Source organism: Andrographis paniculata, unplaced genomic scaffold, assembly GCF_009805555.1.
Source record: "Andrographis paniculata isolate CXL003 unplaced genomic scaffold, ASM980555v1 Contig69END, whole genome shotgun sequence".
Classification (NCBI taxonomy): domain Eukaryota; kingdom Viridiplantae; phylum Streptophyta; class Magnoliopsida; order Lamiales; family Acanthaceae; genus Andrographis; species Andrographis paniculata.
In genome coordinates this window covers 1,758,003-1,785,202 of record NW_026137605.1, presented here as the reverse complement: position 1 = coordinate 1,785,202, position 27,200 = coordinate 1,758,003, and the positions used below count along the sequence as shown (strand labels likewise).

The window sequence follows — 27,200 nt, the reverse complement described above, 5'->3', positions numbered from 1 at the left end:
TCAGAGATTCAATTAAGATGTTCCTTTGTGATAGGTTTTTATGAATATATGCTGAAGAAGGGAAATTCATGTTGTATTTTATGACTTTTCATTATTAAAATATATATTTATTTACAAATGAATGCGTTAGGTTTGTTCACTTTAGTGTTTTTGGATGATGTTTTTTATTATTTTTTTTTATGTTAGGTATGAAAAATTGTGTCGGTAATATAAAATAATATTTTGTGTTAGAATTGTTAATTTTTTTTAATGCAAAAAAAGTATATATATTATATTTTATGCTAATATGAGTATATATTATATTTTTTATAATATTTATAGAGAATCGTAACACTAAAAGAAAATATTGGATGAACAAACTCGTTATGTTATTTTATTTTATGGTACAATTTAAGGAAGCTAACATACATGCAAGGCCACTTGAGTTTTGGCTTAAATGTACATGTCAATTAGGGTTTGTTTAATTGTGTTTTAAAAGTTCTTTTATTTTTTAAATGAATAATAAATATTGGATAATTTTTTCTATATTTTAAATAAAAAATAATTACAAATATTGGAGTATATTTTTAATTTGAAGAAATTTTTAACTTAGTAGGCACTATATCATTTTTGTGCGGAAGATTATGCTAAGTTGGTGTCAAGTTCAGTAGATTAGCATTGATTTTGTTCACCTAAAAATCTTTGGTTAGTACCATTCATTTTAAATATCACTAAAAATACAATATATAAATAAATTAACATATATATATATATATTATCAACTTAAAAGAATATAACAATTCACTACACATTAATATTTATATTAATCATATGACGCCTTATACCTAACATAAAACTACATCTATCCATTTAAACATACAAAATAAAAATATGTTTTCGTGCTGCAACTTTAATTGAGTAGTGCCAATTTATTAATATCGACATCAACTTTGCATGCATGGTGCATGTACGCCATAATAATATTTATAGAGTAGTGACTAAAATATAAGCATGCCCCCAATGTGGCTGTAATAATAATAATAATAGGATTATTATTATAGTTGCAGGTTAGTAGGTTGGGTCGAAAGTTTACCGAAACGTTAAGGTTTATCGAAAAATAACATGGGCAGCTTGTCAATAGCAGAAACGTTAAGGTTTATCGAAAAATCTTTTGTAGAGACGTAACGTTCTCTTAAACAACTGTAGGGAATCGCATGTGACAAAAATGTAGAAGAGGAGAGGAAAAGAATTAAAATATTACATGTATTTTAATAATGAGAATTATTTAAGAAGAGGTTGACCTCTTTGTGTGTCTGTGTCTATATATAAACCTCCAGTTTGTCAGTCGATCAGTCTCAACATCTTGCCTTAATTTTGAAATCCTTGTTACTTATTTCTCTTTGATTGTTTTTCAAAATTATAAACTGATGGCAGATGATGATGATGATATGTACTACTTTATTGGTGGATATATTAATGTTGTGTTCTTTGTGGGGTTAGTTGTTTTACTGTATGCTTTATTATTACAATCGAAGAAGAAGAAGATAGGGCAGACTAAATCTTACAGTACTGTGTGTAAGAATGGTTGCGCAACGACCTCTGCCATGGAAGAAAAATCTGATCAGCCCGACATTATAATTGTCGGCGCTGGAGTTGCCGGAGCGGCGCTGGCCTATGCTCTTGCCAAGGTATAATTAACTATTGTTGCTTCATATATATTCTGGAATTTTTTGCTAATTAAGGGTATGCAACACATCAAATAGTTTTACAGGCTGTATAGATTGTTAGTATGTGTTATTTGTTTTATATATATATATATATTGTGATAATATGATGGATGTATTATGAACTATTGTCATATGTCGTCGATTCATTTGTTGTATACAATTGTGTTGTTGATTTATATATACCTTATGTATTATTGGTATATATGTTATGTTCTGTCAACATAGTAACTACAACCATAATAAGTATGCTATATACTCTCTCCATCCATTTTAAAAATATATATTTATTTTTTTGCGAGTTTAAGAAATAATAATATTTTTATAATAGTGAGCAGATAAAAGTGATTTAAAAATAATTTTACCCTCGTTTTTTGTGTAAAATTAATAATGTAATAGTAAAGTAGAAGTATTCGTAAAAAAAAAATAGAGTTAATAGTTACTAAAAAAAATATTTAGTTTATAATTGACAATCTAAAATAGAAATATACATACTTTCTGAGTCGACGGATGAAGTATATTATTTGGATAATAACTTATGCCTAATTACATGCATGTAGGATGGGCGACAAGTTCGTGTTATAGAAAGGGACTTAAAAGAGCCAAACCGAGTCGTTGGTGAAATTCTACACCCTACGGGATTCATGAAATTGATCGAGTTGGGACTTCAAGGTAACTAACATAGACAACAGCGATGATGATGATGACGAAGACACCATGTTTGTGTATATATATATATATATATGTGTGTGTGTGTTTCACAATAAATATATAACTAGCTTATTCCGAAGAGGTTGTGCAATTACTTGCAGATTGCATAAATGATATCGAAGCTCAACAACTACTCGGCGTTGTTTTTAACAAGTATGGTAAAACCACCACAATGCCTTATTCCCTCGAGAAATATGGTCCGCATTTCTCGGGGACGAGCTTTCACAATGGCAGATTTGTACAGAGGATGAGAGAAAAGGCAGCAATCCTCTCCAAGTCAGTAGTAATTCAAATTTATGTTCACTTTATTTTTTATAATATCATAAAAAAATATTTTATTTTCTATTTTTAATAAAAAAAATTAAAATTACCTTTTACCCTTTTTGTTAACCGTAAAAGATAAAAAAATACTACTACGAATTATTACACATTCCTTTTAAAAATCACGCCCAAATATTTGAGCATGAATTTGGACGACGAAGAAGTAATATTTTATTTTTCTGAGTTTAATAACTAGTTTGATTTTAATCGGACTTGACTTAATTTCAGTTTCGATTATTATTTAAGCTTAGTTGCTTCGCGGTGGATTTTTGAATTGACACAAGTAGTAGTTCATGCAGAGTTTAAGTGGATTAATTAGAATAGATTATTGATTATATCAATAATGTGTATATTCATTTTATTTTATTTTCGATAGCCAGCCTGAAATAACTCTATTGATCCATCCTTTAAGGACGGCCAATCTACGATTATATAACATGTTTGACTTAGCTCGTAAAGAAAGATTAAAAGCACATATTTTTTTATTGCATCTATGATCTTTTTGGCTCGATCCATGATTATTGTATAAATCGCTTTGATTATAATTCTGTTCATAGCTTCTTTACTAAATCAAGTAGTCATTTCTAATTATGTTTTGTGATTGATCGAACCAGTGTCCGGCTTGAGCAAGGGACAGTGGTTTCCCTTATTGAAGAAAAGGGAGTGATTAAAGGAGTTCGATACAAGACTAAAAACTCTCAAGTGATAGCTTCAACTTATGCGCCGCTAACTATTGTTTGCGATGGTAGCTCTTCGAACTTGCGGCGCACTCTATGTACTCCCATGGTGAATAAAATTAAACAAGTTATTTTAAGAAACTTTATTGATATCACAAAATATAATTAAGTCATTGTGTTTTTGCGGGCTCGATCAATCTTCAATCCATTCTCTTATCCTTCTAATTAACTAATGTCTTATTTTTCGATGATGTAGGTGGAGACTCCATCTGAAATGTTCTGTTTGATCCTGGAAAATTGTGAACTTCCATATCCTAACTATGTCAATTTATTCTTTAGAGGCTCTAGTCCATTTTTATTGTACCAAATCAGTAGCACAGAAATTCGCTTGACTGTCGAAGTCCCGAGGAAAAACAGGTCTTCCATCACCATTGCCGACTACTTGAAAACTGCGGTGGCTCCCGAGGTACTTGAATATATATGGTGTTGTTAAATTGATTCATTAGCTTATTTTAGTGCAATTTAATTGGGGTGAATTATGTCATCTAAATGAATAGATATGAATTTTCTGCATGGATTAAGTTAGAAAAGAAAGATTAATTGAATCAAATTAAATTAATTTCAAATTAAAATTTGAAGAATTGCATCAATTCATGAAACATGCATCTTATTGAAGAATTGTACCAATTATATGAAAAATCATAATCCATTGAAAATTGCATTGTTTTGTGAATATCACACCTTAATTTCACACTGAATCAAATCTATAAATAAGGATGCAAATTAAAATCATAGAAATTAATATTCTCCATAGTCCCTTTAAAAATCATAATTAATTTCTATTTATTCTATTTATACATATTTTTCTTATACATTAAAATCTTTGAGTTTTACTCTTTCTTTTGTTGTCAAAATCAAAGAGAGCGTACGAATGATCCATATAAAGTTGATTTTGTGATACCCGAAAGATGGGGTCGAAATACAACTTTCGGAAAGTATGTATGAACATGATCCGATATGAATATTATACCGACTAAATTTCCCCAACATTATGAACTCACAATGGAAATTCTTAATTCTTTGGCTAGATTCCTCCCACACTCTATGATGCATTCATGGCTGCGATCGATAAAGGAAATATAAAGGCAATGCCAAACAAATCGATGCCCGGAAAGCCTAACCACACTCCCGGTGCAATTCTGATCGGGGATGCTTTGAACATGCGGCATCCCATGATTGCAGCCGGCATGACTGTAGCCCTACACGACGTAGTTCTCCTACGGGACGTTCTTAGAGGTGTAAATGATCTACATGACAAAGATGCTCTATCCAACCTCATAAAATCATTCTATGCTCTAAGAAAGGTATTTTAGTATGTTTTTATATGTTATACATCAAAGCTAAACTTGGGTTATTAGAAAAAGATACAAACATCTCACCATATTACATGAAAAACTAATGTGATCTAAATATAATTTCCATTTTACTAAACTAATATAGTATCAGAGTTTAAATTCTCTAGTTATACATTCTTGTAGTTTATTCAATTTTGCCTCATCCTCGTACTAATCTTACCCACCCCAATCTGTCATGCATCTTATGCAATTTGCCTAATTTTCATCTTTTTATGTCTTTTTTCGGAATTGGGCGACATTTGGGTCTATTTTTTTGGATTTTTAAGTTTCTAAATCTAAAAAAAGATAAAAATAATCGTTTCTCTTAGTATAGAAATTTTAGCTTTTATTAATAAAATTACATTAGTATCTCTTTGTTCCCATTTTGATTATAGGACCTCCATAAATTGTAATAAGTAAAATTACATTAGTATCTCTTTGTTCCCATTTTGATTATAGGACTTCCATAAATTGTAATAAGTGTAAGGAGATTATTAGATATACTAATAGAAGCATTTTTGTTTTTATTCTTTTTAAATTTAGACTATATTTTGATATAATAATTAATATTAAAAAATAAATAAATGTAATTCTTGTTACCGAATGGAGGTAGTATGAATTATATGACCCAATTGAGGATCATATATCTAATAATCTCTTGACACTTTTACAACCTATGGAGGTCCTATATGTGAAGGTCTTGGCCTAAAACCTTGTGTTGACCAACCTATCGGGATTTTTATTGAATTTCTCTATGAAAACATACTAATAAAAGAAGAGAATTTCCAGTTTTACAAAACTAACACCTATTATATATATATATGGATGCATTTATGTACCTATACATGTTCATCATTGTCCACGCAGCCATTCGCATTCACAATCAATCTTTATGCCGGAGCATTCTGCAAAATTTTCGACTCTGCAACCGAAGCTTCTCCCAAATCGACTGGTGACCTAAGGGAGGCATTGTGTCAAGCATGTTGCGGCTATCTAAGCCTCGGAGGGTTTGTCGCGCAAAGAATTATCGCGACGGGCAGTGGCCTAACCCCACATCCTATAATGCTCTTAATCCATGCATTGGGTATAGCTGTTTATGGACTCATTCACCAAGTGCTTCTCCCTTTTCCTTCACCAAAAAGGCTATGGTTTGGAGCTAAGCTCTTATGGGTAGGTGTTCCTTAATTATTCATTGTCTGCGAATCCTGTACTGATCCGGCCAAGTCAGCATAACGCTGATTTGACCGGATCAACATATGTCATACATATCACCAACGTATATTTACACATAGTACAACATAATATAACATATGTTGTATTATAAAAATATAAATATATATATAAATATATGTTGATTACATATATTAGCTTATGCTGGTCAAATCAGCATCATGCTAACAGGATCGACAACTGATCCATGCCCTTATCCATTATATATTGTTTTTCTATTTCATTACAACATTAATTATTAATTCATTTGTCTTCTTCTTAATGATACATTTATTCTTTTCTTTCTTTATGATCTATATATTAGGTTGGATTTGGGGTTCTTTTCCCTCTTGTAAAGGTTGAAGGAATCACAGTTGGAATGCTGTTTAATCTTATTGTTCCTGCAGGCCTTCTTAAGAGGATGATGTTTCTTTCAATCTGCAGTATATTTATTATTGTTTTCTTCTTCGAAATGATTTACATCAGTCATAGATTTAAATAAAGAAGCTTCTGTGTTATAGAATTTTATGGATATATGCTGAAGAAGGGGGATTCGTGTTGTATTTTATGAATTTGCATTGTTTTGAAAAAGAAACAAAAAACCATGTATTTTGTTATATGTTATAGTGTTGCGACTGTTGGAACAATATTTTTCTCCAACTTTTTTGGCATATAGTTCTTCCTACTTTTTCCCTGCTGCCTTTCTTTGTTTTTATTCAAGTTGCTGCAACAGACTGCCTGCAACACTGCTGGGTCTGTTCTTCTCGATTTGGGAAGCTTAGAAGAGACAAAAAGAATGGATATTTTGGGTGGTCAACCTTTGACAGACTTCATGCAGTGACACATCATTCTATTTTCGTGCAAAGGGTTTTAATTGAGTTTGTCCTGCATGCTTTGTTTGGCTGCTTCTTGGTAAGTCGTGTGGGAAGTTTGGTTGTTGTATGGGTTTAGCGAGAGAACTGTAGTGAGAGAAAGCAAGTTAAATCCTCTCAACCCCAACACTTCTCTTCTCTATGCATTGAGAGAGTGCTAGACACATTTACCTGCCGGAGACGTAGTCGGAGGAAGGAGAGATTGGAAATCCGATCAGGAGATTCATCCAAAGTCTGAGCAACCCTGCTATCTGTTAGTTGTCAGTACGAGTTTGTGACAACTTATGTCTGTGGAAGGATTTTGTTAGGTGATTTGCATTATAGTATGGGTTAAAGGAGTTTTGGGCTGTTTTGTTCATAATCACCTTTGATTAGTGAACTTCTCCTCGATTGGAATCCCCCGGATGTAGGTTGGTTATAACCAAACCGGGTTACCAAATATTTTGTCTTTTATTGCTTAGGATATTGCACTTATTTCGTTGACAAGATGCTGTTACAACTGTGATATAACCACACTTCGGGAGTTAGCCCATTTGGATAAGTATACGAGAATTTATTGGACTAGCACTTATTCCATCCCAACAATGACGATGTTAATTTGCCTTTTATAATGTAACATCGATCCTCTCTCACATTTATTATATAAGTGCCAATATTTTTTTTAACTCTAATTAAACATATATATATTTATTGGATAAACTGTTTTTTAGTCTAAGTAAATGACCCTTTATCATTTTAGTTTCGGAGATAAGTGAAAATGTTTCGTTGTTTTAGTCCTCCGGCGCTGGAGACGCCCGCATGGCTCGCCGGAATCCACGTGTCCACCAGGTCATCAAGGCGACACCTGGCGGACACGTGGATTTTATTTATTTTATTTTCATTTTTTTAATTTTTTTAAAATTTATTTTTAATTTATTTTTTTATTTTATTTGCCTTTTTAGATTTTTATTTGGTCCAATTGAAAAAAAAATAAAAAAAATAATAAAATTCAAACGTCCGCCAGGTGTCGCTGACCTCGCGGGACACCTGGCGGACACGTGGATTCCGGCGAGCCACGCGGGCGTCTCCGGCGCTGGAGGATTAAAACAACGAAAATTTTTCATTTATATAACTAGTTTGCGATAGATTCGGACTAAAATGATAAGGGTGCTCTTACTGGACTGAAAAAACAGTTTAAAAAGTGTCACCTTCCATAATACCAATTTTTTAAAGATTAGAATTCTTTTTAAAAGATAATAATAATAATTAATTTGTATAAAGTGAGTCATAGTAATAATTATTTATATATTTTTTTTAAAAAAAGTATTTTGAATAATTCAAAATAATTTAACAAATACATTATAATAAAGCTATGATTGAAGTTTATTGAAATACAATCTAGAAAATCTGAGAAATTTTTTTTTTATTTTATTATGTTTTTGCTCTGTAAACATCCTTGCAATAGATCTCTACCTTCTGAGTCTTCTTTTATTTCTTTTCATTATAAAATGATTGCATATCAATGCATAGGTATTTTTAGCATATTTAATTAGTTATGTGTTTGTTTGAGAGATTTTGATAAATTTTTACTATTTATATAAAAATTTTCCAAAAAAATATCAAATCAAACGCTTATTTTTTAAATTTTATATTATACTAAAATATCAATATTTATTTATATCACATCGTATCATTATTTCAATTCAAATTTTTTATTATTCAAATCTTAATCCAAAATCCTACGACGAAAAGTATATGAATTTTCTCATTTAAAGGTTATCATTTTCTATTTTCGTCCGTTCCAAAATAAGATTACAATTTTCTAATTTAGTAATGGTACTACATACTTAACATAATAAATATCTTTTCAACTTACAATATATTACATAAATGACATTACTTTTATATTACATCATACTAACAAGGGTATTTATGTCTTTTTTTACTACAATCTAATACTCCCTCCGTCTCAGATACCGTGTCTGCTACACCGTAGATACAATATTTTAGGAGGGGTGTAATTAGTAGATAATTAAGAATGTATTAGTGAAAATAATTATCTTATAATATAAATAATTACTCCCTTCGTCCCATGTAATATGGGTATATTACTGTAGACTCGGGAATTTAGGTAAAATATAATTAATAAGTAATTAAAAAGTGTATTAGTAAAAATAATTATTATTTATTAAAAATAATTATAGATTAAGATTAAGATAAGTAAATAGTTTAATTAAAATTAAGAAAATTATAAAATTTAAAATTTAAAATGCGATTAAAGTGTATAATTATATTTCCAAAAATAGAAAGGACAAATTACGTGGGACGGACGAAAATAGAAAATATGGACAAATTATGTGGGACGGATGGAGTATAAATTAAGATTAAGATAACTAATTAGTTTAATTAAAATTAAAAAAAAAATAAAAAATTTAAAATGAGATTAAAGTGTGTAATCATTTTCCAAAAAAAGAAAGTGACATGGTACGTGGGACGGACAGAAATAGTAACGTGAATATGTATCTGGGACGGAGAGAGTATAATACTAATATTAAAAAATTTACGTGTAAAAAACAAAAGTCACCCTTCTAACGGGACGGAGGGAGTAGTTAATATTTAATTCAGCAAATGCTGAACCTGAATGCGAATAACATATGATCTTCAGGCCAAGGCAAAAAGGATTTGCCTTTGGATTTAACGATCTCGCCTTTTTTGCATTATTTATGGAACACATATTAGCAAATATTTATAAAAAAAAAGTAGCACGTATTAATATATTCCCTCTGTCCCGACTACGGTGTCCTTTTACTGTAGACACGAGAATTTAGGAGGGGTATAATTAGTAAATAATTAAGAATATATTAGTAAAAATAATTATCATATAATAAAAACAATTATAAATTACGATTAAAATAATTAATTAGTCTAATTAAAATTAAAGTATATAATTACTTTCCAAAAAAAAAAAAAAAAGTGACGAAATAAGTAGGACAAATAGAATTGAAAATATGGACACGATAAGTGGGACGGATGGAATAATATATACTCCCTCCGTCCCAGATACCATGTCCACGTTGCCGTTTTTATCCGTCCCACATACCATGTCACTTTCATTTTTTGGAAAATGATTACACACTTTAATTTCATTTTAAATTTTTTAATTTTTTTTAATTTTAATTAAACTAATTAGTTATCATCTTAATTTATAATTATTTATATTATAGAATAATTATTTCACTAATACATTCTTAATTATTTACTAATTACATCCCTTCTAAAATACCGTGTCTACAGTGTAGCAGACACGGTATATGGGACGGAGGGAGTAATAAATATTTTAATAGCAAATTATATAATTATATATAGTAAAATGTAATTTTAATTTCATCATAATATATTCTGATTTTAGCAACATAGTACAACAAACACATTATACAAATGTTTATACAATATGTAGCATATCATATTATGGGGTGTTTGGGAAACAGCGTTTTGAAGAGCTTTTAGCTTATTGAACAGCTTTTAGCTGTTTGACAAGTCAAAACGCTAATTTAGTTGTTTGGTAAATTAGTTTTTTGAAAGAGTTTTTTTGACCAAAAAAATTAATTTCTGAAAAGCTTATCTACCCAACATTTTGAAAGAGCTTTTTCATTTTAATTTTGGTTATTCCTTATTTACCCTTAAAACTTAATTATTTATTTATTTTTTACATATAAATATATTTTTATAGCAGTATTTATTAATTATTTTTTAATATATTTAATTTATTAAATTATATTTTTATTTTTTTTTGTAAATTTAAAATAATTACTATTATTAATTATTAGATATAAATTATTTTATTTGTAAAATATATAATTTAAAACTAAATCAAATAGAAAAAACAAACGTTATTAATTTATTTATATATATTAAAATAATAATTAACATAATAAAAATATGTATCCGAAAATTTATTATTTTATATTTTACATAATTTCAATAAAAATTTATTATTTTTTAGTAAAAATTATTTTTTCGGATCTAAATAATAAAAATACAAATAAATATTTTATAATATTTTTATAATTTTCAATAATTAATAACAAAAATTCTCATAAATTTCAAACCAAAATGAACAAAATTAAATATTTTAAAAAATAACATATCAATATCCTTAATAGTCATTTGATGTATAAACAGCTAATGTCTCTAATACAAATCGCTAATTGAATCAGTTAGTCAAACCAGCTAATTGAATCAGCTAACAGCTATCAGCTAATTGTCAAACGCACCCTGTATATATTGATTTTGGCACGAAATATAACTCACATAATACAAGATTCTATATAACGTAACATATATTATATCTTGTGATGATTTACTAATTATTTCAAGTTAACGTGCTAATTTGATAATATGTTATTTTTCTTGCGATGATTTTTTAATTATTTTAAATTAATCTGCTAACTTAGTAATATTTTATTTTTCTTTGTCATGATTTGTCAATGATTTCAATTTAATACGCTAACTCAGTAATATACTCCATTTGTCTCACATAAAGTTGTTTACTTTTTCTATTTTCGTTTGTCTCATATAATTTGTTATTTTTTTTTCGAAAATATGATTATACATTGTAATCTCATTTTAAATTTTAAATTTATATTTTTTAATTTTAATTAAACTATTTAGTTATTTTAATTTTAATTTATAATTATTTTTATTATATAATAATTTTAATCAATAACATTGGCATTTTAACTAGGACGAGAGGAGTATTATTTTTCTTATGATGATTTGTTAATTACTTCAAATTATTTGCTAATTTGGTATTTGACATAATCAGTACTAGAACCACAGCCTAATTATGATATTTAAAATATATTGTTGTCAATTTTATTCTTACTTTTTTCATTTTACCTCATTACTTAATTTTGATAAAATCACAAAAATTAGCATTTTAATTATTATTTTTCATTAAGTATTTATTTCAAATAAATGTATGTCTTTCATTAAAAAAATTAATATATTTATAATAAAAATTTAAAGGATAAAAAATTTACGTAACTAATGTTTTATTTTAATTTTTCCCTAATATTATTAATAACGAAAAAAAAAAAAGAATTTAAGTAAAAAAAAAAATTCATTACAAAAATGTCATTTTTTTTTGTAGAATTTAGGGTGTGTTTGTTTCGGGTTTGGATTTTGATTTGGGATTTGAATAGTAAAAATTTTGAATTTGAATAGTTGTATGATGTAATATAAATAGGTGTTGATGTGATGTTTTAAATGTAAAATTGATTTTTAGTATAATATAAAAAATAAAAAATAGGTGTTTGATTTGATGTTTTGGAAGGAAAAAAATAGGATAAATAGTATATTTAGGGTGTGTTTGTTTGGGGGATTTAATAAGATTTCTACTATTCATCCAATTTTTTCCCCCCAAAAACATCAAATCAAACACCTATTTTTCATTTTTTATATTATACTAAAAATCAATTTTACATTCAAAACATCACATCAACACCTATTTATATCACATCATACAACTATTCAAATTCAAAATTTTTACTATTCAAATCCCAACTCAAAATCCAAACCCCCAAACAAACACACCCTTAAAATTCAATCCCCCAAACAAACAAAAATGTTCTCTTAGTATTTTTATATGTTTGTTTGGGGTTTGAATTTCAAGTTTTGATTTAAATAATACTTCATCCGTCTCAATAAATAGTTTTGTTTACTATTTTTGTCCGTCCCAAAACAATAATCTTATTTCCATAAATACTCGTATTACTATAAAAATTATCTCAATTTTTTCATCATTATTACATAAATGTCACTGTTTTTTACATTAATACACTCAAAAAACAATAAAATCTTTTGCTCGTACTTTTTACCACCTATTAATATTATTTAAATTTCCTGTTCAACTCAAATAAAATCATATTTTTTTGGAGAGAGAGAGAGTATTTAATTTTTTTATTGAAATTATTGATATTATATTTTAAATATAAAAAATATATATAATTTAATAAGCTTTGTTCTTTTTTTAAAAAAAATAACATACTTTTACAAAAAAATTAATATACACAAACTTATTATTACTATAACATTTACACAATTCCTGATAATTTGTATAGAAAAAAAAAGTTTTTTAATCAAAAAACAAAACAAACACACATTCTATTCTTGTTAAAAAAAGTTTTTTATAAATAATAAAAAATAATTAAAATGTTTCAAACAAGAGTATTTTTAAATTTTTAAAAATATTTCTAATTATATTTCTATTTTATGCTTACTATTATTGTTTTTTATAAATAATAAAAAAGTAAGTTAAATATTTGAATCAAGCATATTTTTTTATTTTTAATTATTCTTTCAGTCTCAATACAATAAGTATTGTTTACTATTTTTTGTGCGTCTCATTATTTTCATAAATAACCATATCATTGTATAATTATCTTACTATTTTTTACACTAATACACTCACAAAGACAAAAATATCTTTTACATATACTTTTATCTATTTCTTAAATTCAGTGACGAGCGCAACTAAAACTATAGTTCCAGAAAAAAAAAAAAAAAAAAAAAAAAAAGAAAGAGTATATTTCTATTTTTGTGCTTACTATTATTATTGTTACTATTATTAGTATATATATATATATATATATATGATATTTTAAATATAAAAATAATTTTTTAATTATAATATAAAATGAAAAATAGATATTTTGAAAAAGAAAAAATGATGATTAATGAAAAATGAAAATGATTATTTAAAAGCAAGAAATTATCGGGCAAAGCAGTGGGACTGTGACAGTCTCGCAAAAGTAGTAACTTAATGGATAAGATGACGATGATCATCGGTTGGGCTTGAAAACCAATTCCATTCTTCTCCCTCCCTCCGCCTCCTACCGCCATGGCTGCCCTCACCGGCACCGCCACCGCCACCGCCACCGCCACCCTCCATCTCCCCTGCACAACCCATTACAAGCCCCGCAGGCCATTTACCGTCACACTCCGCACCTTCTCTTTGCGCTTCCGCGCTCCCTCCGCCGCCAATCGCTTCTCTGTTTCGAGCGCGGTAACTGCAAGGTACGGCGGCGGTGGGCCGCCGGGGAGGTCCAAGTCCGGCGACGATGAAGCGCTTGATATGTCTTTGATTCGGTGAGTGAGTGAGTGAGTCATTCATCCGTTTGGATTGGGAAGTAATTGCTTTTAATTTTTGGGGGATATTGATTTCTGGTGGTGTGCGGTTTGAAATTAGGTCAGATACTGTGAGGCTGATTGATGAACAACAGAAGATGGTAAGTGAATTGCAGTGTTTGATTGTGTGGGTAATGCGTTGATGTTTGAGAGTTTCGAAATTTTGTGATTCGTTTTAGGTTGGAGTTGTATCGAAAAATCAGGCGCTTCGAATGGCTGAGGATGCTGAGCTTGATTTGGTATGATCTCTGCAATCGAATTACCTTTTGGATTTGTCATTGTCATTGTTGATGTTTTGAGTTTATGTGTTCATACATGTTTGCTGGTGTTTTAGCTTGTTTTTGTGATTTGATTATTTGAAATTGTTGAAGTTAAAATACATTTTGGATTTGATATCTTGAATGGAAAATAGGGGGTCGATTGAAAACTCGAATGAAACCGAACGAATCAAAGTTACTTATTGTTGAACTTGAAATTGTGGGAATAAAATTAAGCTTCAATATACCATAGGATTAAAACAAGAAAGGGCATTTCTTGTGGATTTAAAGGTTAGATATTTTTGTTCCTTTGTTGTCAGGTTTTTCGAAATCTTTCATATGGTATTTAGAGTTTTGACGTCTCAAGATTTTGTTTAATCATGCTCGAGTTTATAATAAAGTTTGGTTCGTCGGTTTATCGCTTAATTGTGTAATTGCACTCTGCTGCTTCTTTTATGGCCTGAAGAATCACAGCTATATATTTATGCTTCATGTTCGGATATTTCTCACGGAAATTTACTTGTGCTGTTAGGTGATATTATCTCCGGACGCGGATCCCCCAGTTGTTAGAATTATGGATTACAGGTTGGACATCACTCAACCACATTTTACTCTATTCTGCTGCCATTAAGGATCGGTGTCAAAATTGATTCTATGACTGAGCTGCACTATATTTAATGATTTTACATATTGAATTATCGGAGTCAATATTATTGTTGGATTATTCGTAGCAATTCTTAGTTTATCAAATCCTGTTTTTTCTTTTTATCTGTTTCACTGAAGTTGGTGCAAATGATTATAGATTGAAAGGATTATGTATTGTTGTACAGCAAATATAGATATGAGCAGCAGAAGAAGAAAAGAGAGCAGCAGAAAAAAAGCGCCGGTGAATATTATTCTTCTTGATGTTTTCCACTGAGTTTATATTAATTGCATAAATGATATATAGATATATGATATATATATATATTAATGGGAAATTGCTGCAACTGAAGTGTTGAATTGAATGCAGCTAGCCGTATGGATTTGAAGGAACTGAAAATGGGGTACGTTGGATCGATTTATCGATTAGTTTAGATTTGTCATAGACTTGTATTTGTGCTTGGAATTTCATTTCATATTTGGGAAGAAAGACGCCGTATCTAACTTCAGTTTCAAAGTTTATTTGTTTATTTTGTGTGTTATTTGTATTATCCATCCATTATAAGGGGTTTGTTAACTTCCATTTAGAGTTTTGTTAATTAAAAAAAAAAAATGACATCCCTGGATATGCTTACTCTATAACTTAAATGTGTATGATAACAGTAATCATAATTCATTAAACCTGATTAAATTGAGACTCCTCTCAATTATGTTTATTAAAAACTTAGGAGATGCCCTAGATTTCTTATATGACGCTGCTATGTTTGATTCGACATTATAGTGATGCAGTCTTTCACTAAATATTTCTAGTCTAGATTGGTTCTTCTCTTCCTGATATAAGAATTATATGGTGGCAGTTACAATATCGATGTCCATGACTATTCTGTGCGATTGAAAGCAGCTCAGAAGTTTTTGAAAGAGGGTGATAAGGTAGCTTGAAATTCTGTTTCAGATGCTGTGAGTAAATGCAACCTTCATCTCCAAGCTCTGCTAAATCTTTTGACTATTTCTGCAGGTGAAAGTTATTGTAAACCTCAAGGGGAGAGAAAATGAGTTCAGAAGTAATGCCATTGAGCTTATCAAAAGGTTCAAAAATGATCTCGGAGAGGTATGATTTTTTGTTACTCTTTTACCTCTTCTTTTATGGCTTCAGTATGATCACAAAAATGCATCATGTTGCAATGAATGATGAATTGATCAAAATTCTTATTATTCCACGGTAGTGTGCATATTAAACATGAATTTGAGCAAGAACGATTATTTCAATCATACTTTAATGTGTTGCTAATAAACTTTGGATGTGTTTATTTTGTACTTTTAGATTAATGTATTTTTTATATCAAGTAGTGAGAAATCGTGTAGTTAATATAAAAAATAATATTTTATATTGAATTATTAACTTTGTTGAATGGATAGAGTATATACCATAGTTGTCAATAGCGCGTAGTGGAGTGGCACCCTGCCGCTACAGCTGCTATGCAATTCCGCATTTATGCAATTGCGGCGTACCGGCCTGTAGCCGAGCGGTGCGGAGGAGCTTCATAGATTGAAGCTTGAATAATACAATATTTATTATTAAAAGTACAGATTTTATAACATAATATTGTGTTTATTATTTAGTAAGTATTTATTTCATACTATTATATTATAATGTACTAAAATAAAATATCTTGTATACTATTAAATTGAAATCTTTTGATATTCTGCCATAAACCACACATTTCAGTTTCTAGCTCTCCACGGTTGTACTATACTGAATTCATTCCCCCATACCTTTCATTTTGTTTTTTTAGAGTCATATGTCTTTGTTCATTCTTAAACAAACCATTCCATCTTCCTCATTACGTCAACAAGTGATTGTGGCTTGGTGAAATTGACGGGAGGAAATTTAGATATTGTTTGGCAATGGAATAGTTTGAAAGATATTAGTAATAAGAGAAGTGTTACATGTGGTTTTTGCTAAAAAAAACTGCATTAGGAGGAATTACAAGAGCAAAGCGACATCAAAATGGGAATAAGAGGAGATGTAGGAGCATGTAAATAGTAAACTAATTGTTTTTTCTTACATAACTATCTAAGAACTATGATCATTTTTTTTTTTTTGACACTTTATTGTTTTGAATAATAATTATGAGTTTAATTTATAAATTTTTCATATGCATTTTTATTGAAATTTTGTATATATAATAATTATATATTCTTAAATATTTAGATAGAGATTATACCGTTATTCACTATTCTGCTATAGTCTTTTAAACGTTGACCGCTACATACCACTATTCGATATTGACAACTATAGTATATATAATATATATTGTAATTTTTTGTAATATACATTGGAAATCATGTCACAAAAAATAATTGAGTGAACACACCTGTATGCAATACAGTTTGGTCATCACAAATGTCAGGCTCAGTGAGGGTCGTACTTCCCTGAAAATCGATGGTGTTATATTTTCACTTGTCTTTCCATTCTCCTGAAAGTTTGCACCATTCTTTTATGTATTTGCCCAAATTATCGTTAATATTCTTTTCGCCCTATAATTGCATATCTCATTTTTCTTGATGACAGCTGGCAGTTGAGGAAGCTAAGAATTTCAAGGACAGAAATATTTTCATAGTATTGATACCAAACAAGACTGTTGCGCAGAAGTCTCAAGAACAACCCCCAAAGAAGAAGGAAAACTCGGAAGCTAATGAAGTTTCAGCCGGAGTATGAGTGTGTAAGTTATCCTCACGAGCCGAGGAAAAAAAAAAAGAATCAGGTGGCATTTATTTTTCCATTTTATCATTGCGCTTCGGGATCCTACAAGATTGTTTGCTCTTGTGTAGATATTTTGCTTAAGAAGTGTACAAGAATGTGTGCCTTAAATGTCGAGTAGATTATAACAGAGGATTCAATTAATATTGAAGCTGATTTTGTGCCTTAAAATGAACATTGTGATCGATCTGGAAATGGAGCGAGAAGAGAATTTTTTGAGTAGTCGTTGTAGGTTTTGGTAGCGATCTTGATCGGGGTTGTAACTTCTGAACAAGAATGCTGAAGATTTTCTTCGCCTTGCCTCATTGTTATATGCTTAATTTGTATGTATGTTCCCATTTTGTCGATGTATTCGTTAGATTGGTGTGAAAAGCCCGCCATTTGTGGTGTTTTTATTGGGATTTAAGTTAATAGTTTGGAATAGATGTTAATACCACACAAAAATATATCTTTTTTGTAGTTTTTATTGAGTTTGAATCAATAGTTTGAAAGTAGTATTTTGAAAGGTTGTCGCATTGTGGATTATGCCTTTCTCGAATTCATTGAATCAAATTAGAAATATGTAGCCATCTTCGTGTCATTTTTTTTTAACGATGAGGCACGAAGTCGCTATTTTCCTAATATACTTTGGATAAACATATAGCCAAAACTAGTAACCAGTAAACTAAGTCAGCAAAGCAAGTTTTTACATTAGGCTAATTATGTGGAAGAAAAATGCTTTTGAAAGTATAATTCATAGGAATATAAAATAAAAATATACACATATAATGAAATATAATAACAATAATAATAAGATGAAAAATTAAAAATGATATTAAAGATTTGGATCGAGAGATGGTATCATTTTTTTTGTGTGTGAACAAATTATAATGTACTCTTTGAATTTTACCAAGAAAGATAGTGAAAAATGAGACTTGGAAAACCACATGGTTATAGGTATTTTTTGTTTTATATTTTGATGTGTTCGAAATATTTTTAATTTTCTTTATTTTATATTCAATTGTTTTATATATATACAATTTATAAAATTATTTCAAATAATTTAGTAAAATAACTATTACAATTATACTCTATAAATTTATATTACTATTGTTTTTTCAATAATCCTGACAATTTGAATAAGAATAAGTCAATATATGTAATAAATAATACTTCATCCAGCCTAAACACAACAATATTTTCAAAATATAAAATAATTAATTAATTTAATCTTTACCCCATATTTAACATCCAAATAAAAAAAATAAAATATACATTTTTCTCTCCATTCGTGCCACCTTGTTTGGAACTGAGGGAGTATATATAATATTATTTTATATAACACATGGCTATTTAATAAATAATATAATACTCCATCAGTCCGGTCGCATTTATCGTTTGCATCGTATAACATTAAAAATATTCTTATATTTCTATAATTTTTTACAAAAATGTCATTATAATAGTATTATAAGACATTAATATAAGTATTTTTTTGTCATTTTCTCTTGATCTATACTTATATTTTCATATAATAATTAATATTCAAATATTAACACGCAAAAAGTATGAGACCGAGCCAGACGGAGATAATATAATATTATTTTACATAACACACGGCTTATTTCTATTGAAAGCATGATACTCCCTCCGTCCCATTGGAAGAGTGGCATTTGCTTTTTGTACGTAGATTTTTTAATATTAGTATTATATTGGATTGTAGTAAAAAAACAAAAATACCCCTGCTAGTACGGTATAATATAAAAGTAACGACATTTGTGTAATATATTGTAAATTGAGAGGGTATTTATTATGTTAGGTAGGTAGTATAGTTTGGTAATCTTGTTTTAGGACGACGAAAATATAAAAGGGTAACGGAGGGAGTATTATTTATTAATTTATAATAAGTTTGGTGACCTCGGAGCAAAAACTAACAAAATAATTGAAATTAAGGTAGTAAATTATTCTAAAGTTTGTTAACTTCCAATCAAAATTCAATAATCAATAATCAATCATCATTCCCAATTCTTGTTGAAGACCAACTCCTTATCTTAACTATAATTATATTTATACCCAACACAGACTTCCAATCCTTCTATTAGAATCAATTCTCCCTAAAATAATAATTTCAAAAAAAACTTGTATTATTTTGGCATGCACACTCTAACTACTACCCACATTGTATGATGATGATGATGAAAATATATTACCCAAATTCGATGATCGGAAGGCCGAATGTCGTGGTGATGTCGTCGTGTAAAGGGTTGTATCATTCTTGAGGCTGTTAGCAATTTTTACCAAAAAAAAGAACTCTTCGACTCTTCTTAACAAAATCGATCACTTGAGATGTCTCCAACTTTGTTTCGTCTGTAGAAGATGGGTCCGTATGCTGCATTCTTCGTCCTGCAAAAATTTCATCGACCGTTGTTCATGAAAAGAAGATGAAATGCCCGATCGCAAACATAATCACAACGGTGCATTCATGTGGTTCAGAGATAAAATAGCACTGTGAAATTTTCTATTTGGTCTCGCACTATTCATGAAAAAATTATCTCCAAAAACTATCGAATCAAATACTCCCTCCCAATCCAAAAGGTCATTTAGAGTTCTATAGTATTAAAAAATATAATAGTAGTAATAAGTATGTAGCATATTTTGATATTTTTGTCCATGTAATTTAAGTATTTAATTATGTGTAATGGTATGTTTGTAATTTACATAAAAATTAAAAGATAATGTGTTACTATAATAACAGACAAAAGGAGTAAAAAAAAATATAGTACTCCCTCCGTCCCATTGAAATGTTACTATTTTCTATTTTCGTCAGTCCCAAAATAAGGTTACAATTTCCTAATTTAGTAATTGTACTACCTACCTAACATAATAAATACCCTTTCAATTTACAATATATTACACAAATGTCATTATTTTTATATTACACCATACTAATAGGGGTATTTTTGTCTTTTTCACTACAATCCAATATAATACTAATATTCAAAAATCTACGTGCAAAAAGCAAATGCCACCTTTCAATGGAACGAAGGGAGTATATATTTTTCATTCAGTATATTACATAAAAAAAATCAATCATTTATTTAAAAGTATTGAACACCTGTTTATATGACATCAAATACTATTTCAATTCAATTCTTTTCACTAATATAAGATCATTTAAAATTAAGTGAAGAACTTTCGTAACATATTCAATCTTGTATGGATAAATCACTTTTAGGGTCCTATGGGGCAAAACTTGGCACAGTTTGATCTAATGGTTGAACCAAATTTTAAATAATGTGAAAGGAAGACAAGAATTTGAACTAGAAACAAGCTCGGTCTCGATCTCACCTGCAATGCAGATGTGGATCCCAAAATCGACTCACATTCGACAAGAATGGCTCTTTCCTGCGCAGCTAATTGAGCGAGTCCTGAAACCAAACAGCTCATCTCCTCGACCTGCATTAATAGGATCATCACTCAAGATATCTCAAAGATTAATTGATGTTGAAGATGAAAAAACATGATTATTGTTAGAAAAGAAAAACGAACAGTAAATGGGACGTGCATTTACATGTCCATGGACAAGTCGAAGACTTATATATTATACATATGCCTCGATCTGTTTAAGAAAATATGTAAACTCCCTCATGATTTCCTCACTTCGTCGAATGAAAGAAATCCATCCTCATTACATTAATGGAAACAACCTCTAGTAGAATTTGTTCATGGGATTCTCCCTCAAATCTACTGTTCATCAATTTTTTTTTCTTAAAAATATCAAATTAAACACCTATTTTTTATTTTTTATATTATACTAAAAATCAATTTATATTCAAAACATCACATCAACTCATCTATTTACATCACATCATGCAACTATGGTAATTCAAAATTTTTACTATTTAAATCCAACTCAAAATCCAAACTCCCAAACAAACACACCCTTATGGGAACATAAACAGATTTCGCTTCATATAAAGGGGAATCTTGATGGTAGGTAAACTACTAGACGAAAACAGCAAAATGGGAGGTGAGAAGCAAAAGGGAGGTCGGTAGAAGAACACTGTAGCAACATTCTCTGGTATAGGAAGACTTTTAAAGACATCAATAATTACGAAAACAAGGCATTAATTCTCACCCTTGGAGATAAAGTAGATAAGGAGGATCCTACGGCCTGCATTGTATCAACGACAGAGCATACAGCCATTCTTACGGTTTCAATATCTCCCTGGAAAGTATTGGCTCATACATGTTAGTTAACATCAGATAAAAAATTAATTATATATGGAGGACAAATCAAATTTAATACCCTTGCTCTTCCGGTGAGTGGAATGCGTATCGTACTGGATTGAAGATCTTGGATGGCACCAGTTAATGAGTCTTGATGATCCCTTTCGATGGAGTCCCACTCGTTTAGGCATGTTAGCTGAATTCAAATTAGGAAATGCATGACCCTGGTAAGTACAGAATACAGCAAATCATGAAGAAAATAAATATACATGTTTACAAAGAGAAGAGCATGAGCTAGGAGGCAGTATTGCAGTTCTTTAGTTCCATAAATAACGTCTATTTATGCTCTGATCTTGGAATATAACGACATAACATCAGTCCCACAACTTCACATTGTGTTGTAGCACTAAATCAATAATTGGTAAATTTAGCCTTAAAATGTTTGAAATCATTGATATGGATGGAAAAGAATAAAAAAAAAAAAAAAGGATTGTCATTAATCATTATTGAAACCATCGGTTTCATCTTGAGACTGAAGTAGAATCAAAACATCGCAACAACTAGGTGCAAGTATGTAAATTACCATCTCACGTGAGCTTAAACTTATAAGAAAATGCATCATTAGTTATATATTATATAGTTTTCCAACAAAGTACAACAATTGAATTGAGAAGAGACACATTATATAGACTTGTTTATGGTAATAATAGGACATAAGGAAACAAAAACAAAGATACAAAATCAACATGTCTTCCTACCGAATCCTGGGAATAGGGAAAGTGTCCAAAACCAAAAAATAAAATGATACTCCAACTAAATTTCGAAACATGATGCAGAGAAAGAAAATAAGAACTTTGTGTTGTAACTTTTTAGAACAGGCAAAACATGACCAAAATATCACCATGTGAATAGATGAGCAAAGGCATCCATGCCTTGGAAATGTTATAATGTTCACATTCATAAGATCGACTCTAGTATGCACAATCAATTCTTTCCATAAAAACTGCTGTGACAGCCTAAACATGACTACTAATTTGGGAGGATTAAACTTATGACAAAACATGGGACAGGTCTCTTGCCTTAAAAATATTGGCACAGCATGCCCTTCAAGGCAAGGCATTCAGCCGACAGACCAGGTACCTAACAAAAACGGCATGGTCATATAGTAGAAGCTTATCCACAGATAGTGCTAGGGAGAAGGGGCAAGTGGATGGTCTTCTGGTATATAGGTGATGTGCTGTTGCCTGATGATAATTTTCAACGGCATTGTTTGAAATAGGTCAATAGGGAGCAAATCTTTGTCAACAGGTTCGACAAGGATGTATATCATTACTTCATCTTATGGAATCCGAGTATATGCAGGTCAAATTTAAACTGTGCATTTGAAACACAGAAAAGTATAATGCAAGAAAACTAGATTAGAAACCGATGTCTAAAATCTTGAAAGAATCACAATTTTTCTATCTAACAAATGGTTATTAAAAGAAAGGGATTACTTGATTGTTCAGAACTGAATAAAGATTCAGCTTGAGTCTCAGTTGCTGGAGATTAATTCTTTTCTTCATTACCGAGTCACGAAGATCAGCAATTGTCCCCCAAACACTATGAATCATTTTCTGCAACATCAGAAGAGACAAGGGTAGTAATTTGCGGATAGAAGGAAATTTCACAGCATCACTCTACTCATGAAAAACGAAAGTCTAAGATAATAAATGGAAATTTTAAACTTGTCGAAGCCCCAACTTGATAAACACAAACCTCTGCCTTCACTGTTCGAGATAGCGATGCAGCGTCAGTTCTTGCATTTGCATACCTCCATTGCAAAAGCCTGTTATATAACATCCGCAGTTGGTGAACATCTTCGATATGGTTAGCAGCCTTTTTCCCCCTTTTAATATCTGTCATAAAACTAAGAACAGAAGTAGGATGTCGTGGTTGTCTGGATGGACTATTAGGTCTTACATGTGCCGGACTGGGCCCTCTCGAAGGAGCAGGACTTGGTCCTCGGGAAGAAGAGCTTACAGCCTTTATCCGGGATGGACTAACCCCTCTGGAAACAGATGGCGATGCAGGGCGTGATCCAGGAGTTGGCAACGATGAAGATCTCCCAATAGCACGAGCCAATACCATTCTATCTGATGAACTTGAACAGCCAGGCTTTTGCATTCGCAGTGAATAACTGTTGTCTGAGCATGCATTTGACATCCATTCTTCAGTATCATCACAAGATATAAACGAGTCCTCAGCTGATTTTTGTGAAGATCTAATCATCCCATCCAGAGATAATCTCCTGAGAGAAGGTGTTACTGTTCCTGAACTGACTATAGGTGAAGGTTTTCTTGACTTAGTAGCTGAGGACACTTTCCCAGTTGTTCTGCTAGGCCATAGATGCTGATCTGTTAGACGAGGATTTAAACTATTATCAGGCTTAGAATTCTCCGACTGATTGGCCGAAGTTTTTCCTTTAAGTGGACTCCTCTTCCTCTCAGGCGTGAGCTTCCTTGAAGCAGAAATTTCAGCTGGTCTATGCGCAACATTCGACGATAGCCTCAGAGCACGTTCAGAATGCAAATTCACAACTGGCCTCTCTTTCTTACTAGTAGGAATAGAAATCGTGTCGGATTGAAAAGAAACACTGAGACTCCTCATTGTTGAAGGCCATAAGGACTCTGGTAATCTGCTCCCTACTATCTTTCTTGCCACCAGCATTGTTTCAACAGACGAATCCTCAACAGGTGTCGATGGAGATGATGGTGATGATAGTCTAGAAGGGCTCTTTCTTTCAGTCGATGATGTAGCCCTCTTTTCAACTGATGTTGCTGAGTTTGGTGATGACCGTCTGCCATTGGGTGATGGACTGCGTTTTGGACCCACGACTGTCGATTGTATAACCCGAGCTCTGGCCTGACGAGTAGTTCCATTCTTGTTATAGGCAGGACCAAGTGGTAGTCTTTCTGAACTCACTCCAAGCTGCTTCCCTGCAGATTTCTTCTCCCTTTCCCATACATCCATTCAAACTTATAAACAACACCGCATTGATGCACTCCTGTGCAGAGTCAAGAATCCCAAATATTCCTCCCCGCAGGCTCCAAAAACCGCAATGAATCTACCAGATTAACAACAATCGACAACAGTGTCTCTTCTTGGAGGTGATCCTTTAGAGTCAAGAAATATCTGGCAAACATATCCATACACAAAAGTAAGATAAAGTAGAGAAAAAGAAAAAGTACCAGACATGATGAAAAAGGAAAAGATGCTCCAAAGAATACATCTTTACAGAAACCCAGATCTCATAAGCATTGGATTTTAGAGAATGCCAGCCAACAAATGCGCACATATCAGCAATTAAAACTCACATTTAAAGCCCCAGGAAATGAAAGTCGAGTAAAAAAACAATCCAAGAAGTCCACACTACCAGAAGGCACCAAGAAATGAAGAAAAAAGATAAATGAAGTTAAGCAGTCTCTAATTAATTGTCTAAAACAGCAGCAATCAGAAGAGGGATTGGATTTTGTGGCCTTAAGAACATCCCTCAGAAATAGGGAGTGGGGCATCCAAAGAAGAGGGTGTGTAGGACAAGAAAAACCCCTCTCTTGCTTTTACTACTTTCTATTTAGATTTAATTTCTTCTCTCTTCTCTCTTCTCTCTGGTCCCCCAACTCTTTCCAAGTTCACGAGACTGCCATGGCTGAATGGGCTGGCGGGGCATATGCAAATACACTATACAATGATACATGCATACACCCACCCCCACCCCCACACACTCATACAGCAAGCAAAAACACTAACAAAATATAGAGCCCCCTGTGGCCCGGCACCTTCTTTTGTATCTGGGCATCCCAACTCCTTTTCATGACAGAGAATCTCTGAAAATGATATCTCCAGAGAGCCCCCACATCCACCACACACACACACACAATACAAAACAGCAGCAGCAGCAGCAGCATAAATGCATAAACTACAAGCAATTATCAATGCTCACATCATGGCACAAGTACATAGAATCATTTCTCTCACTCTCGTTTCTCTCAATAATAATAATTGAATCAAAGTCAGAATCGTAGGATAGCAATTATTCACATGTAGCCCAAGAAACTGATAGAATAGCAATTACTGCCTTACTTTGGGACCAACAAGATTGTAAATATCCTTTCCTTTTTCTTGTCAATTAATTGAAGAGCTCAGCAGCAAAGTAACTCCAAAAACAATTATTATATGATTCTGCTACCTTACCTTTTGACATGAAATTATACACAAACAATTATACAGAGATATGGGAACATAGGCATGGAGACCACGTGCAGGAAGGAGATCATTGTCCTTGTCGACCACCATGAATGAATTGAATTGAATTCACAGCGACTGCCCTTCAATATTCACAGTAAACTACAAATGTACACCATAATTTAAAATCATTGTTTTTGTCATTATTCTACACTAATTTACAGCAAATTTTTAATGCCTGGTTCTGACCTTTTGCATTCATTGTTAGCAAAAACCGATGCAAGCCCTAAGAAATACCAATTTTAAAGATATCAAATAATACGCTGGGGCTTTTGTCAGTTTCTGTTCCTAAATTTACCAACACTGTAGGATTCACTCGAGAATAATTTCCATCGAAGAAGCTTCAATTGGACAAGGAAATTAAATACCAAAAATTAAAATTAAAAATTAAAAAAGGAAAGAAACAAGAAGCACTTTACATATATAAACCACTGGAAATTCTAAAGCTCAAAAACCACAAAATTCATCACAATAAAACATAATTAAATTAAAACAAACAACTAATTGATTTCAATCGAACACGATGGCGAAAGCACAAAGTGGTAATACAGATTAAACACATATTCACCTTTGGTTTAATTTTCTCGGCTGAAGAACAACATCATTCGTAACTCGAAGATTTTTCTTGTTGTGACTGTTTTTGCATTCTATGATTATATATAAGTCGGCGTTTCTCGATGCAGTCCGTCGGACGGCGTTGAGAGAGAAAGAGCAAGTAGGCGGCGGCGGCGGCGGCGGCGGTGGTTTCCGCGCTGCCTCGTCAGCAAATAAATTAATTTTTTAAAATTATATCGAAAATAAAATTTATTAATTTAGTTGTATATGCCTGATTTTGTCAAAACAGCGACTGCTACAATTTATATACAGTATGTATTTCAAATCAAAATTATTAGTAGTATTTTAAATTCTTGATTCTATAAAAAACACTTTAATATTTATTTTAAATTTCAAATTATTCTAAAATATTACTCCTTCCGTCCCAGAAAATATGAG

At 31.0% G+C, this 27,200-nt stretch overlaps 3 protein-coding genes across 7 annotated transcripts; 2 read left to right on the top strand and 1 right to left on the bottom strand.

The window, feature by feature from the left end:
- Nucleotides 1-1,364: 1,364 nt before the first annotated feature.
- On the top strand, nt 1,365-6,641 carry LOC127263830 (squalene epoxidase 3-like). Its single transcript, XM_051293074.1, has 8 exons — nt 1,365-1,667; nt 2,264-2,375; nt 2,516-2,690; nt 3,350-3,521; nt 3,669-3,878; nt 4,501-4,776; nt 5,674-5,976; nt 6,341-6,641. Exons 1-8 carry the CDS (start codon nt 1,407-1,409, stop codon nt 6,515-6,517), a joined length of 1,686 nt encoding a protein of 561 aa, XP_051149031.1. The 5' UTR covers nt 1,365-1,406; the 3' UTR covers nt 6,518-6,641.
- A 7,015-nt stretch (nt 6,642-13,656) lies between these two features.
- LOC127263894 (translation initiation factor IF3-4, chloroplastic-like) lies at nt 13,657-18,109 on the top strand. 2 transcript variants are annotated; one of them, XM_051293183.1, is made up of 9 exons: nt 13,657-14,015; nt 14,116-14,155; nt 14,234-14,293; nt 14,844-14,896; nt 15,142-15,197; nt 15,324-15,357; nt 15,811-15,883; nt 15,969-16,061; nt 17,533-18,109. In XM_051293183.1, exons 1-9 carry the CDS (start codon nt 13,768-13,770, stop codon nt 17,572-17,574), a joined length of 699 nt encoding a protein of 232 aa, XP_051149140.1. In that variant the 5' UTR covers nt 13,657-13,767; the 3' UTR covers nt 17,575-18,109. The 2 variants fall into 2 exon arrangements, with proteins under 2 accessions (XP_051149140.1, XP_051149139.1); XM_051293182.1 differs by having other exon boundaries at nt 17,526-18,109.
- Nucleotides 18,110-19,656: 1,547 nt separating this feature from the next.
- LOC127263896 (AUGMIN subunit 8-like) lies at nt 19,657-27,026 on the bottom strand. 4 transcript variants are annotated; one of them, XM_051293184.1, is made up of 7 exons: nt 26,776-27,019; nt 23,682-25,097; nt 23,420-23,539; nt 22,003-22,119; nt 21,832-21,921; nt 21,042-21,149; nt 19,657-20,096 (listed from the first exon to the last, which is right to left on the bottom strand). In XM_051293184.1, exons 2-7 carry the CDS (start codon nt 24,933-24,935, stop codon nt 20,031-20,033), a joined length of 1,755 nt encoding a protein of 584 aa, XP_051149141.1. In that variant the 5' UTR covers nt 24,936-25,097; nt 26,776-27,019; the 3' UTR covers nt 19,657-20,030. The 4 variants fall into 4 exon arrangements, 3 of the variants coding, with proteins under 3 accessions (XP_051149141.1, XP_051149142.1, XP_051149143.1); XR_007841559.1 differs by lacking the exon at nt 19,657-20,096 and having other exon boundaries at nt 21,091-21,149; nt 22,003-22,147; nt 26,776-27,026; XM_051293185.1 differs by lacking the exons at nt 19,657-20,096; nt 21,042-21,149; nt 21,832-21,921 and adding an exon at nt 23,003-23,063 and having other exon boundaries at nt 26,776-27,024.
- Nucleotides 27,027-27,200: the final 174 nt, after the last annotated feature.

Coding starts and splice junctions, on each gene's coding strand:
- LOC127263830 (XM_051293074.1), top strand. CDS start 1,407: ATGGCAGATGATGATGATGATATGTACTACTTTATTGGTGGATATATT. Junction 1,668..2,263: donor TGGCCTATGCTCTTGCCAAG/GTATAATTAACT, acceptor ACATGCATGTAG/GATGGGCGACAAGTTCGTGT. Junction 2,691..3,349: donor AAGGCAGCAATCCTCTCCAA/GTCAGTAGTAAT, acceptor TGATCGAACCAG/TGTCCGGCTTGAGCAAGGGA.
- LOC127263894 (XM_051293182.1), top strand. CDS start 13,768: ATGGCTGCCCTCACCGGCACCGCCACCGCCACCGCCACCGCCACCCTC. Junction 14,897..15,141: donor GTTAGAATTATGGATTACAG/GTTGGACATCAC, acceptor ATTGTTGTACAG/CAAATATAGATATGAGCAGC. Junction 15,358..15,810: donor TTGAAGGAACTGAAAATGGG/GTACGTTGGATC, acceptor ATATGGTGGCAG/TTACAATATCGATGTCCATG.
- LOC127263896 (XM_051293184.1), bottom strand. CDS start 24,935: ATGGATGTATGGGAAAGGGAGAAGAAATCTGCAGGGAAGCAGCTTGGA. Junction 21,922..22,002: donor CACTCACCGGAAGAGCAAGG/GTATTAAATTTG, acceptor AATACTTTCCAG/GGAGATATTGAAACCGTAAG. Junction 21,150..21,831: donor TATCTACTTTATCTCCAAGG/GTGAGAATTAAT, acceptor CTATTAATGCAG/GTCGAGGAGATGAGCTGTTT.